Source organism: Cervus elaphus, chromosome 26 (genome assembly GCF_910594005.1).
Source record: "Cervus elaphus chromosome 26, mCerEla1.1, whole genome shotgun sequence".
Lineage (NCBI taxonomy): Eukaryota > Metazoa > Chordata > Mammalia > Artiodactyla > Cervidae > Cervus > Cervus elaphus.
The window spans coordinates 49,823,030-49,837,481 of record NC_057840.1 but is presented as its reverse complement, the minus strand read 5'-3'; the positions used below and the strand labels follow the sequence as shown (position 1 = coordinate 49,837,481).

Below are 14,452 nucleotides of genomic sequence, written 5' to 3'. Positions count from 1 at the left end.
TGGATCTTGTATGGATAATACATCCACATCTGTACATGGATATCCGTACATCCACGCCTGGATCTTGTATGGACAATACATCCACATCTGTACATGGATATCCGTACATCCACGCCTGGATCTTGTATGGACAATACATCCACATCTGTACATGGATATCTGTACATCCACGCCTGGATCTTGTATGGATAATACATCCATATCTGTACATGGATATCTGTACATCCACGCCTGGATCTTGTATGGATAATACATCCATATCTGTACATGGATATCTGTACATCCACGCCTGGATCTGGTACGGGTAATACATCCATATCTGTACATGGATATCTGTACATCCACGCCTGGATCTTGTATGGATAATACATCCACATCTGTACATGGATATCCGTACATCCACGCCTGGATCTTGTATGGATAATACATCCATATCTGTACATGGATATCTGTACATCCACGCCTGGATCTGGTACGGGTAATACATCCATATCTGTACGTGGATATCTGTATATCCACGCCTGGATCTGATATGGGTAATACATCCATATCTGTACATAGATATCTGTATATACACACCTGTATCTGGTACGGGTAATACATCCATATCTGTACGTGGGTATCTACATCCACGCCTGGATCTGGGATGGGTAATACATCCATATCTGTACATGGACATCTGTACATCCACACCTGTATCTTGTATGGATAATACATCCATATCTGTACATGGGTATCTGTACATCCACGCCTGTATCTTGTATGGATAATACTGCACAGAATTATACACATACACAAACGAATGGGTATAAAAAATCCTGAAAAGTGAGTAACATCTATAGTCTGCTTCACAGTATTGTACTAATGTCAAGTTCCTGGCTTTGATATTATACTTTATTATATACAATGTCATCTTATAAAGGGTAAATGAAATCTTATATGCTATTTTTTGCAACTCCCTTGACTATATAATTATTTCAAAATTAAATATTTAAAATATACTGAATAGCAAAAATGATGGGGAGAATGGAAGTATACTGTTGTAAGCTTTTTACAGTACGCCTTAACATGGTATAATACTGAAGCCAAATTCTGACAAGTTAAAGACACACATTATAAACCCTAGAGTAAAATGTGCTAAAAAACAAGCAAACACACAGAAACAAGTAACCCTAATAATTCAAGTCCAATAGTAAGCCGATATAAAGCAAAATACTAATAATTAGTCAACTATTCCAAAAGAAGTCAGAAAAGGGGAAAATAGGGAAAAGAGGACAGAGCAAAGAACACAATGAAGACTTATTAAACCCAGTCATGTCAGTCAGCACAGTAAATGTAAAGAGCCCAGACAATCGAACTAAAAGACAGAGACTGAAAGACTGACATGCTGCTTAAAAGAGAAATGCTTCAAATATTAAGAAATAGTTTAAAAGTAACATAGAAAGATATACCATAATCATAATAAACTGTCTTCTAATAACAGACACACCCTACATTACACTTCTACAGGAGGAAAGGGTTTCCAAATTTTTTAAAAAGCACAAATCCTTTTAAGGAATAAAAATACAACACTTTACAACAGAAACAATGCACTTCTCTTTCAATGAACTCTGGTCAACTGCTTGCTAACCAGATATATAGACATCCCATGTGTTCACCCTTAATCCCACACAGGCGTGAGTGGCATTTTCCATTTCAGACTTTACAGAGAAACAAATCCTGAGTCCTGAAAGCAGGCACTCATTCCATCTGGCCAGTTCTTAGAATCAGCTCCAGCCGCACGGCCCCTGGAGACCACGACTCACCTGCGCCGCCCCCCAGCAGGAGGGAGTAGACGCGCTGCCGCACGGGCCGGTAGACAAAGGCCTGGCTGGGCAGGGCCTGGTCCGTGGCGTCCTCCAGGCTGTTGCTGCACTCCACCTCACCGCTGCTCATCACGCCGTACACCAGGTAGCTCTCCGCCTGGACGTGCTGTGCTCTGGCGACCTGCCCAACGGTTAAATGCAACTGGTTTCTCCTTGAAACAATACCATGACCTTCAGCAGGAAATCCAAGGCCTTCTAGGGCTCAGAGGTAGAGTAAATGTCACTCAAACTCAGGACGTCAAGCTGGCCTCTGTGTTTGCAGCTCAGAACTTTCTAGTACCGTTTTCCTCCTCCAATTTCCACCCCCCAACCAGACTTGTGACTAACCTCTGCCGTCACTCAGCATCCTGTCCACCTGACAGGGACAGAGGCTGCCCAGCGTTCCAGCCGCCCCGCTCCAGGCTCTCCAACCCACCCTTCACCCCAGCGACACTGTCTTCCTGGAAACAGAGGCCCAATCACTGCACTCAGGCCAGCTACCAGACTCTTCAGCCTGAGTTGAAGAAGCCCCATGAAGACCTCCATCTCCTCCTGTGCACCCCTTGTGGACACTCTGGGGCCCAACCTCCATGATGGAAACTGACCTCTTTCAGCCCTTCCCAAAAGCGACTTCCCAGTCTCTGCCCCCTGAGGTTCCCCTGAAGTGTCATCTCTCCAGAACCCTGTCATCCTCTTTGAACAAGAACTCACCTCCCTGACCTGAGGGGCTCAACTCACATTTACCGTCCACTCGTTACCTTGCCTCATCTCTATTAAACCATAAATTCCCTGGGATTAGAAACCGCATCACCTTCATTCACCTGTTCAGTACTGTTTTACTGAGCAGAAACTGTGCCCGAGCACTCGCTTCTTTCTGCTCTGAATGCAGTGCAGTGTCAGCACTGGGAGGTGACGAGATGGATGATGTAAATGGATGCCACGCTCCCATTCAATGAGGAGTTGAGATCAGATGATCTGTAATAACCGACATACAGGTTTCATGTTTCTGCAAAGAACACTCTTACCACTGCAGGATAACTCTTCATAATTTAAATCCAGCCTACACCTGATTGCATGTAAAATGTGCTCTGACAACCTGCAGGATTACCCTTCATAATTTAAATCTACCCTACCCCTGATGGCATGTAAAATGCGCTATGACAACAGCCTGGAGCATCAAAAACTCTGCACATCAGTGTCCTGCTACTAACGCAGGTGACCCGCTCGGTCACGCCCATTCACTCTGGTGACTTGAGTCTTAATACCTTCAGCGCCTGCCTCCTTCACATGTAAAATAGGTTTAACAAAGGTGCTGTCTTCACAGAACTATCCATGAGGATTAAATGAGCCAATACAGAGGCTGGCAAATAGTGCATGGCCAACAGGTGGCCACGACTGCTCTCTGGCTGGACATACTCCAGGGTCTATTTCATGGCTAAATGCTTCTTTAAATCAGGATGGCAGAGAAGCCAGCAGCTTTAAAGTCAGCAAGGATCCCAAAAGAGTTATTACTTGATGCTCTAACCAATCAAAGATCATTAGAATTAACATATTTCTCTGTAATGCCTCTTTTGATACAGAATCTATCAGAAACAATATAGTTAGATATTTCATGATTCTTTTAAGGTACAAGACCCTCTAATGTATTTTCCTATACCTTCTTACATTTCTTACTCTTTTTTTATTTCAAAAGAGTTAGAATTTTGACAAATTTATCTATAAAGTTATAACAAATTATATATTCACTGTATCGAAAAACTTTCAATTTTGGCAACTATACAGAGTTGAGATGTAACATTCTTTTCTGGGTGTACACAGGGTTTTCAGAGAAGTTTTCTACAATTATAATATTAATTCATTAACTAGCTCATCACCTCAGCATCTTTTATCTCTGCCCTTACTGCAGATATTATATAGCATTCCACACTTGGAAAAATTTTAACATATTCACCCAATCTGAAAATTCTAAAGCAAGAATTCAGTTTATCCAATTGCTGGAGGAAACAGCAATGGTTGTGTGCATGCACCCATGTAATTGCTACATTCAGCTACTTGGCAGGGAAGGACTTCTAGGGTAACCACATGTGGCCAAAATGCACATTTGAATTCTGGTTATCTATTGTCAGTGCTGGAAGATGCCACTGCAAAAAAATTTTTAAGGAATTTTTAAGGGGAATATAAGAAACTTCCAAGTTATTTTCGAAGCGACCTCTAAGCTCAAGAAGTCCGGGTATCACTGATACAGGACACACTCTGTCCTCCCCCCACCCCCGCCGCCCCCCCCCCCACTCCCTGCTCACAGGCCCAGGAGACTCTGCTGGGCTTTTTCCACCAGACTTCCAGAAAGAGCAACCCCATCCCCAGCTTCTGCCTTTTTTGCCTCCAAATTGCCACCAAATTCCTGTAAACTGACCTCCACCAAGCCCATGGTGACCACAGCTCTGTAGGCCCCCCAATCCTCCCAAGTGCCAATCCTGACAACCTCTGAGACTGGTTCATGGCCGCTGCGGCAGCGGGCAGACCCGCCTCCCTTCTCACCCATGAACCTGCCTCCCTGGGCCCTTGTCAGGTTACTCTCACCTTGCTCTCCTCCCCCTCGGACACCCTTCACCCCTCGGGCATCACTGCTTCTACCTGGAGGGTCTCCACTACACGCACAGCACACATCTTACGCCTCACAGGGTCCCTGTGAGGCCTGCCTTCTGTTCAGCTCAGGCCAAGCCCCACCCCAACGGCCTGAGCACAGGAGCTTCACCCGCACAGCAGGGTTCTCTTCTGAAACACTGCCTGAGTTGCTTCTTTTACTCCAGTTCCATTTCCCTAATTCCAGCTCATAGCCACACCGGTCCATTCTCTGCTGTGTTTCAGAACCTCCACTTGCTATCCCATGCCTCCTAAAAAAGGATAAGAACTAAGTCCCAAACTCCCTCAGCACACACATGCTTGCCCTCTGTGGCTGGACCTAACTTTTCTGGACTTCCCTTGGAGGAAACTGGGTGAGACGCCAGGCTGCCCGTGAACACAGTGGATGCCCAGTGGGTATGGGGCAAGCACAGGGAATGCAGTCAGGGTGCGTGAGGCAGAGCCCAGAAGGGACAGGTGCGAGGCACACAGACGGAAGTGAGATCTGGGGACCGGCAGGAACCAGAGCAAAACAGAAGCGAGCCTGGAGTGGTGCTGGAGGTGTGGCATGGGAGTTCTCTGAGTCCTGGGCTGGACAAAAAGCAGATACCACCCAAGTCTTAAGTAAGACTCTGAGCAGGGCGGCTCCCTTTCAGACTCTTCTGTTCTCCCGCTTCCCAACTTCTGACCACGACGCGTCCCTCTCCCAGTGCCGATGGACTTTCAGGCCCCAGGGAAGGTGGGTTCGATCTTGTGAAGCGTGGAAGGCTTGGGCTCAAACTCGGGGTCTATAAGAATTAGCTGTGTGATCACTGCAGGCATGTCATTTAGCCTTGGCACACCCACGGCCTCACGTGAGCAGGAGACCAGGGTGTCCAGCAACAGAGCTGTGTTAGTGGAGACAGTGAGGAACGGCCCGAGAACCAGGAACAGCTATGCAGAGGTGTGTCACTGGAGAGCCAGCGGCGTAACCAAACTGAACACCGAAGCCGAACGCCTTCCTCTCCCTTCTCCGCGGGCTGTGCTGAGGCCCTCCTGTCTCCAGGCCGTCACGTCCCACCGCCCACTGCTTGTCGGGACCTCCGCATGCGGGTCCACCGCCAACCTTCCCTGAGTGTTCACTCACATTCTTTTCCCTCTAAAAGGCAGTTAAGAATGTTCCAGGTAGAATAAATTTCTTAACTTAATACTTTTTCACGTATAACTCTCTTGAAACATGCATCACATTCTACCTCTCACTGTAATTTCCTGTGATGAGAAGCTACCCTGTCTGTTACAAGGCAGGTGACAGAGAGCGGGGACCAATGCTTGCAGCTGTACAGGAGGGAGGGGAGACGTCCCTGAGAGAGAGCACAGAAGCACAAGAGGCAGAGGACACTCCCTGAGACGTGGCAGGGCAGGCCACGAGCTTGGAGCGACAAAAACAGACAAGGCCAGGCCCTCACAGAACCGCCCGGTCTGGAAGGAAAGACCTGAACCAGAGAGGACATTCCGGGGCACCTGCGGCAAACATCAGCCACTCACACAGGGTGGGCAGCCTCTCTGGGTGTGTGACGGCAAAGCCCAGCAGGCACTGACCAGCGGAGGGGCCGGAGGGCCGTCCAGGAGAGGGGCAGGTACGGCTGGAGCAGCTGGGGATAGGCCAGCTCTGTGCAGGTCACCACTTCCCTCTGAAGAGCTAGGAGATACTAATCAAGGCTTTGCTTCTGTGTGCAGCATGACAAAGGGGCTGCAAGGGCCAAAGTCTGTTTAGGAAGGGTTCTCAGATGTCTACAGTCGTCCACGCAGGGCGGTGAGAGCCCAGGGTGGTAAGAGCCACTGAAGAGATCAAAGTAACAAGCCTTGAGAGACTGGTTATGAAAATGGGAGAGATGTTCCCAGGTTTTTAACTTGTGAAAGATGGCGACCCTCAATGCAACAACAATGAAAAGCTGTAAGTAAAGTCCTATTTGGCTCTGCACTTGCTGAGAAGCCTCAGGGCATTAGTGTCCACACGCACTTTCTCTGTAACCTAAGGATAACGAGAGGTTTCAATAAGATAACAGATACACTGCAAGTAGACAGAACTTACACAGAGCAGGCAGTTCATGAACAGTGGCCCTCCTTCAAAAACTATCAAGGCTCTGTATCACTTTCAGGATGACCTTCAAATCCCTAGGGTGGCATGCAGGAACATCCACCATCTGGCTGCATCTGTGCTTCCCAGTTATCTTCTTCTTACTTAGCCCTTCACACCCCAGGCCTCAGCTACTTGTCCCAGGGCTCTGCTGAGGGCACAGGTCCCATCTCTGCCTGTTCACAGCAAACCTCGGGAGTAGGAAGGCCTGGCTCCAGTTGTAACTACTCCTCTGGGGACTTCTCTCTGTCTTTAACCCACAGTGATCATACTCTTTCAAGTCCCTAGCACTCTGTAACAGCCATGGAACAACACGAGATGGAGTTCACAATGTAGGTTTTCACATATATTGTGAAGCTCCTAGCTAAACTCAAGGGTTTGGCTCTGTGGCCCCCACTGTGTCTTAACCACTGCAGGCAGTCAATAAATATTCACTGACAAATCCATCACTGGGTACATTTTCGATCATGACATATTAGATTTGAGTGGGCATGTGCACCTACCTTTAAGATTTCAGGATCTGTAACCATAGTTACTTGATGCTTGGCTTCAGGCCCCGTATTTACAGGGTCTTCGTGTTTAACTTCAGTGTTTGTACACATGGGTGCTTCTAGGTTAAATTCAGGGTCTGTACCTACAGGTAATTTCTGCTTGGATTCAGGGTCCATACACATGGGAACTTCCTGCTTAGATTCAGGATCTGAACTCATGGACAGTATCTGCTTGTCCAAAGTTACTACATCTTTAGGTTTTTGGATAAACCATGGAGATTTCTGTCCTGGCAAAAGATACGATGTTACTCCTTTATAAAAAAGAGCTTTGTTTGGTCCCAAAGGTAGCATCTCTTCCAGCTTTTTCTCACCTTGATGCAACCGAAGAACCTTAGATATGTGGTCTGCTACAGCTAAGATAATGTTACCTCTTCTATCACAGTTCTCTTTCACAGAGGTATAGGACGTCAAGCACTTGTACCGAAAGCTCTCAAACATGCCTTCGGGGACGACGTCATTGCCAAGCAGGCAGGCCAGCAGGGGCAAGTCGGCCAGGCTGAGCCCGAGGCTCTGACAGAGCTTCTCCCGGCAGAGCATGACGGTGTCCAGGCTGTCCAGGGAGAGCTCACTGATGGAGAAGTAGGGACAGGTGTCATAGATTAAGTAGTCAGTGTCTTCTCCAAGAATCCCAAGACAGTTGTTCTGGAAGCCATAGGAGGCCACCTCGTAGTCAGCCTCCTGTAACGAGCACAGAGTTTCCTGACCCAGGGCCTTCAAAGCAAACCTCGTAAATATGGCCAGCCCCGAGGGGATGAAGAACATGTTTCTGCCCGGCTGCTCCCTGTGGGACTTGATGTAGTGGAAGATCTTGGCTATCTCCCTATTGTTTTTGAGTCTGCGTTTCACCCACTCGTCTCTCTTGGACTGCTCCACCATGCCATCAAAGAAGAAGATCAGCTTGATGCCAACAGCGGTAAAAGTTCTCACGAATTCTCGCAAAGAAGAATAGTATTCCCTCCACTGTCCACCGCAGATCCAAGACTCCGGCGTGTACCAGTACCTGAGGCAGCACATGGCATCGACCACGACGGTAGGGGTCCCTCCAGGGTGCTGGCTTCGGTGGCGTTCCGCCAGCTCCTTGAAATTTACTACCGTACATACATGTGGGCAGCTACTTGCCACAAACCCATGCAAACCTCTCACACCCATAATGGAACTCCTGGGAAGGATCTAAAAAGGAAAAGAAATGAGTGAATATGGTGTCATCATCAGACACATGGCACCTTTCAAAGCAAACACAGTCAAAGTTTCACATTCCCTCTGTTCTCATCATAACATAGGGCATGTCATGCTCTCAGGAGCCCGAAAGCCCTCCTCGCACATACCCGCAGGACTGGGCCTGAGTGAGGCGCTGACTCGGACTTCTACCAGGACAGTGCAGGGCAGGGCTCTCTTACGATTTTCACTATGACTATTATTCAAGAGATTTCTCAACAAAGTTTGAAAACAGGTTAATAGTTTCAAAGAAGCAATGCTTCGCATCTAGGACTGCAAATAGAAGTTAATTTTGAAAACTTAAAATGTAAAACTGGTACATGCAACGCTGATGTTTCTTAAAATAATTTTGCTGAGTGAAGGAAGCTGGACCAAGGCGCACACGCTGCTGTCAGCGCCTTAGCCGCCCGAGCGCCGAGCTGTCGCAGGGGCCAGAGCCCTGGGGTCGTCTGCGGTGGGGCAGGAGGGGGTACAGGCACCGCGGAGGCAAAGTATAGACATGTTCACTACCTTGGCTGTGGGGCAGTCTCACAGGTGAACACAGGCTTGAAGTTTCCCGCACATCAATATACCTCAATAAAGCCGTTAAAAAGACTACGTGAAAATTCTCTAGGCCAAATATCTGCAACATTTGAGATGATGACTGACTGACGTTAGATGAAAAACTATCTGTTCTAAAATGTAAAAACACACAACAAAATAGTTCAAAGAGTTAGAATTCACAATCTGGAAAAAAAAAATTAAGCAGAGTCCTTTATATGAGTACGATGTCCTTGCACATAATAAAAGACACCCATCTTGGTCAGACATCCTTAATCTTAACAGCTTATTCTTCTCATCAAGGCTTCCTGTCCTCTGATAAAAACAAAAGAATCCTTATCATGCAAAGAGCAGCAGAGAGGAAACGGCCCTCTCCCAGGCCAGGGGCTGAGGGCAACCGCCCCAGCTGCCTCCACACAGCAGAACCAGCTCCTGCCCACCGCCTGCCAGACAGCACTGGGCACTCAAAACACACGTCTCTACTCTTCAAAACCACTCTGGTGGGTAAAAATTATAAGCCCTATTTCGCAAATGAAGAAATTATAAGCAAATTACTAGGCTGGGAAAAGGCCCCCTTGTGGATTCCCTGCTGAGAAGGTACACCTGTTAATGGACAGTGGCCTCTGACAGAATTTAAAGCTATCGACGTAACTGCTGCTAATAATATAATAAACACAGGGCTTCCCTGGTGGCTCAGACAGTAAAGAACCCACCTGCAATATAGAAGACGTGGGTTCAATCCTTGGGTTGGGAAGATCCTCTGTAGAGGGGAATGGCTACCCACTCCAGTATTCTTGCCTTGCCTGGAGAATTCCATGGGCAGAGCAGCATGGTGGGCTACAGTCCACAGGGTCGCAAAGAGTCGGCCGTGACTGAGCGACTAACACTTCCACTTTTCCCTGGTGGCTCAGCAGTAAAGAATCTGCCTGCCAATGCAGGAGACACGGGTTCAAACCCTGGGTCAGGAAGATACCCTAGAGATGGAAATGACAACCCACTCCAGTATTCTTGTCTGGAAAATCCCATAGACAGACGAGACTGGCAGGCTATAGTCCACGGGGTCACAAGTCGGACATGACTTAGTGACTACACAACAATGATAAAGAATATCTAAAAACCAAGTGGACACAAATAGCACATTTAAGCTGAAACTGAGTGAGGCCATCTCAGTAAGCTGTCAGACATGATGGGCCCACATATCCCAAACCACTGCAGACCTCCTGATGGCACTGGGCTGGCCTGGGAAGGTGTGTGTGTTTCTGATGCAGAAGATGGACTTCACAGAACAACCACCTCAACCACAAGGCAGTTCCCCAGGCAGGGCCCTGGGCCTGGGGGGGAAGCGGATATGATTCAGAACATAAAGAAGGGCTGTCAGACTGGACAAAAACCAAACTGGAATTTTTTTTAAAAAAGGAAAGGTTTGTGGAAGATGAGAGGACCCAAGGCAGACCTTACCCAGCGGGAGTTTGACTCTTCCTCTACTGTGAATGGAGATCTGCTTCTTCCTTGGCCCGTGTGGGGTCTGGGGACCCTCCCACCAAGCCCGCAAGGAGACGCTCTCCTCTCCCACCCACAGATGCAGCCCGTTTGTCCGCAGCCCTGTCTCGTTTGCCTTGGCTGCCTTCCCTCACTAATAGAAAGACTATTTTGTTTCAAGCATTTTTCTACTAAAACTGCAAGTGACAACACTGAGTTTCTTGAAACACTCTCCTCTTTATTTTGCAAGAAGTCCGGCTCAGCCTCTGCTTTGATTTCATTCAAATGATTTTCCTCCTCGCTTACCCCAGTAGTAAAAAGCTCACTATTTTTTTAAACAGGTACTGGTTTTTCCTGTATTTTACACTGCCAATTTCTCACAGTTTGAATCACAAATTACCTCAGGAATGAGCTCTTCTAAGGTCTTTACAAAGAAAATTTTGGATAGGCAAAGATTTGGGAACTTGGGACATTGGAGGATGCCTTCTGGCATTTCAGGTCTCCTAAGCGTGACTGCAGTGTTAACCTGCCATCAATGCAGTGTGTGGTGTGAAAAGAAATGCTTAAAAAGAGAATCTGTGAATATTACCTTGTTAAATAACTTTCTTCTTAAGGATTTACATTCTTTAAAGGTAGTTTTTAAGATGGCTGCAAATAAATATATAAAATACACATTGCAAAATTACATCTATATACACACATACACATATATAAAGTTTTACTTATTCTACCTGCAAAGTATACAGGAAACTGCCATTACCTAGGTAACTACTGTTTGGAAAGAAAACAAAAGTTAGTCTCATCGGGGAGGAGTCTTACTGCCCAGAGGAGAATCTGGGGATCCCGCCCATCAGTGCAGGCCTCGGGGCAGGTGTCACCCCATTATTCCTAACACCCAGCAGACGCAGGTACATGAGGCCTGGCAAGCATCTGTGAGGAAACAGACAGATGAAGGCATCACAGGGCAGGTATATAAAGAGAAACCAGGAACCAGCAAGTTTACAGACTCCAGCTGTGGGCAAAGAAAGACTGCAAACCAGAGTCTGACTTGGAGAGAAGGAGTCAGGGCAGGAGAGTTCAGGAAGGAGCCACGCGGTGCACAAGCGGAGCGGGGTGGGGGCCGCAAAGGGGGACCAGGGGGACGCCTTCTTCTGCTCACATCCAGCTCAGTCCCAAAGTCCTGGGTGACGAGTAACTGAGGCCTGGAGAGAAGAGGCGAGAAACCCAGAAACTCCTTTATTTACCATCTTTCTACTGACAACACGTAGGAAAAATGGAGAGGCAGGCCTCACCAAACAACACATACACCCCTACCTGCTACTGAGAGATCAAAGGTGACATACGGAGGGTCACTCAGAGCACAGGACAGTGGGCCCACGACAGCCCTGGGCACACTCCCCACGGACCACGGACAGCTCCGGGCACACCCCCACGGACCACAGACAGCCCCAGGCACACTCCCCATGGACCACGGACAGTCCAGGGCACAGAAATAAAACCATAACCTCTCGATAGATCTATATCAGACAAAAATAATGTCTCTACAATACAAAAATCTACAAATTAACATGTAACATCATGATATTAAGGTGGTGGTGAAAAAATACCACAACTTTGATATTCCAAAGGGAATGACTAGCATCTGAAGATACCTAACTAATGCCTACAGTAGGGATGAGTTCACCAACACCTGCCCAGCGATAAGGAGGTTGAAATAGCATACAGTGACGTAGCCAAAAGACTTAATAAGTAAAAGAGCACTTACGAGAGAAATGTCTTTACATCTTCCCCTAATAATAACATACTTTTCCTAACAGACTGCTCCTCTTCCTAGAAAGTAGAAACTTTATTTGGTACAAACATGCAGTTATTCCAGATTAGGATAAAGGATAGACAAGGTATAGTAGCTGTCTTGAAATAAATATACTCCTAAGCAGTATTATTTTAAAATTCCTTTACCCTGCCTATATCCCCTAGCCCGTATCCTCCTCTCCTCTAATTTGGAGACACTCCATCACAAACTTTCACTTTAAAGATAGTTTGCCATCTCTCTTGAGCCTTCAACACTGGAGTCCATTCACTGTGTATCGATGACAGAACTTTTGAGGTGCACTGTTCAACTGTTAAAATAGTAACTGTAAAAAAATTAAAAAAATAAATAAAATAGTAACCATGACCCCTTCAGTCAGGCCCAAACTGGTGCATAATACATGGTACAAGGAATATTTATGTATTTTTGGAATTTTATAATATTTAGTAAGAGTATATGAAAGGATTGCTACTGTATCAAAATATTCTCTTTCAGTTTAGTCTATCCTGGATATGTACTAAAGGATGTTACCACCCGAGAAGAGTGCTTTTATAGAAAGTGCAGATTTTGTTATTTTACTTTGTACATGGGTTTTTACTTTTGCCTGAAAGCATTTTTCTTTCATACTAATGATAACATCTGACACTACTTAGAAGCTGAAAGTTTAGAGGGAAGGATGGTATTTTCAAGATCTTCTCAAGCATATTATGAATATGAGAGAAACCAGTGGGCACCTGATATGCTCAGTCTAAATATGTTACTGGTTATATGTATTTTGTCCAGTGCCATTCATCTGGAACATTATTGCTTTCTTCCTTTATTTTAAAAGTGCTCTTTTTTAAGGTAAGCATCAGCCTTGCTGTCTGTAGATCTTTTGAGCAACACTACATAAACTGATATTTAGTTCATTTAACTCTAGCAGTACAGTGATTAGTAAAGGTTAACCTAAGGAATATTGCATGGGTTTGTCAAAATATCAAGCATATTTAATGTGGATAATCTAAAGAGTGCAGCATAAATCCTATATTAAAAACAAGATAAAACAGGTTATTATTCCACCCCATTTACTGTTAGACTTCAGGTAGAGGATGGTTCACTCCTTTTGGACTAAATTATAGTTGTGATGGTGACTTCATATTTACTGCAGTTTTGCCTAATTGCAATCACTGCATTTCCTTCAATTAAATTTTTCTGAAGCTACACTTAGGAATAGCACTCCACATGTTTGTTTCTTAAACTGACGTCCTAAACCAGGAATTTTTTTTGTGTTGTAACAAGGGAGGATAAACTTGATGAAAATAAAAGTTTGCTAAGTATTTATTCACTTAAAAGAAGAAAAAAACGACTTTCTGTGTACTACTCCAAAGACTGTGGTTGTGACTGTAGTTAATGTTTTTGGTCATTTTTATACCTAACTTGTTTAAGAAGCGCTATTTCTCATAGGCTGTTTTTGCAAATTTTAAGTATATTGCTTTAATATGGCAATGTTTTTTGCCCTATGATATGCTAACATTTAGTAAACACTGGCTTTAAGGAAGCAGCCTGATTTTTTATAAGCATTATGCATTTATTTAAATCTATCAGTAATTAGCTTGGTGTAGAAAGATAAGACGGAGAAGGCAATGGCACCCCACTCCAGTACTCGTGCCCGGAAAATCCCATGGACAGAGGAGCCTGGTAGGCTGCAGTCCATGGGATGGCGAAGAGTCGGACACGACTGAGCGACTTCACTTTCACTTTTCACTTTCATGCATTGGAGAAGGAAATGGCAACCCACTCCAGTGTTCTTGCCTGGAGAATCCCAGTGACGGGGGAGCCTGGTGGGCTTCTGTCTATGGGGTCGCACAGAGTCAGACACAACTGAAGTGACTTAGCAGCAGCATCATGATATTTGGGCTGCATCAAGAGTAAACAGCAAATTAAAACAGAGATGGACATTCTCTTAGAAAACTGAATTATCTCGGGTGTAACTCTTGGAAATGGGCTAGGATTCAGGGAAGGATGCACAGTCCTCCTTTGCCTTGGCTTCGTGTCTGAGTCTTGAGTAACTGCTCTCAGCAGGAGCCTGCCACCTGGGCCCCGAGAGCTTGAAGTGCAGGATCTGAGGTCCACTCTCTCCTCTTCTCCCCGCGAGCCCCAGCTAAAAAGAGGAACTTATAGGGACCCTTACTACACAGCAGGGTTTGAGAAAAAGGACTGAAAATTCAGAGATGAAAATGTGTCCCAGGCCAGCACAAGACACGGCAACTGCTCAGCTTTCACCGGAATTCAGCAG

At 45.9% G+C, this 14,452-nt stretch overlaps 1 protein-coding gene across 7 annotated transcripts in view; it reads right to left on the bottom strand.

Annotated features, from left to right (window-relative positions):
• The window catches only part of FAM120B (family with sequence similarity 120B), a 77,266-nt gene that overhangs the window by 52,108 nt on the left and 10,706 nt on the right, over nt 1-14,452 (bottom strand). For 6 of the 7 annotated variants that reach the window (XM_043888146.1, XM_043888150.1, XM_043888151.1 and 3 more), the window contains exons 2-3: nt 7,086-8,303; nt 1,806-1,986 (exon numbers count right to left, since the gene is read on the bottom strand). In XM_043888146.1, the coding sequence (XP_043744081.1) occupies nt 1,806-1,986; nt 7,086-8,282 (1,378 nt within the window). In that variant the 5' untranslated portion in view covers nt 8,283-8,303. Of the gene's footprint in view, nt 1-1,805; nt 1,987-7,085; nt 8,304-9,601; nt 9,650-14,452 lie in introns of those variants that run through there. The other variant, XM_043888147.1, reaches the window with a different exon arrangement.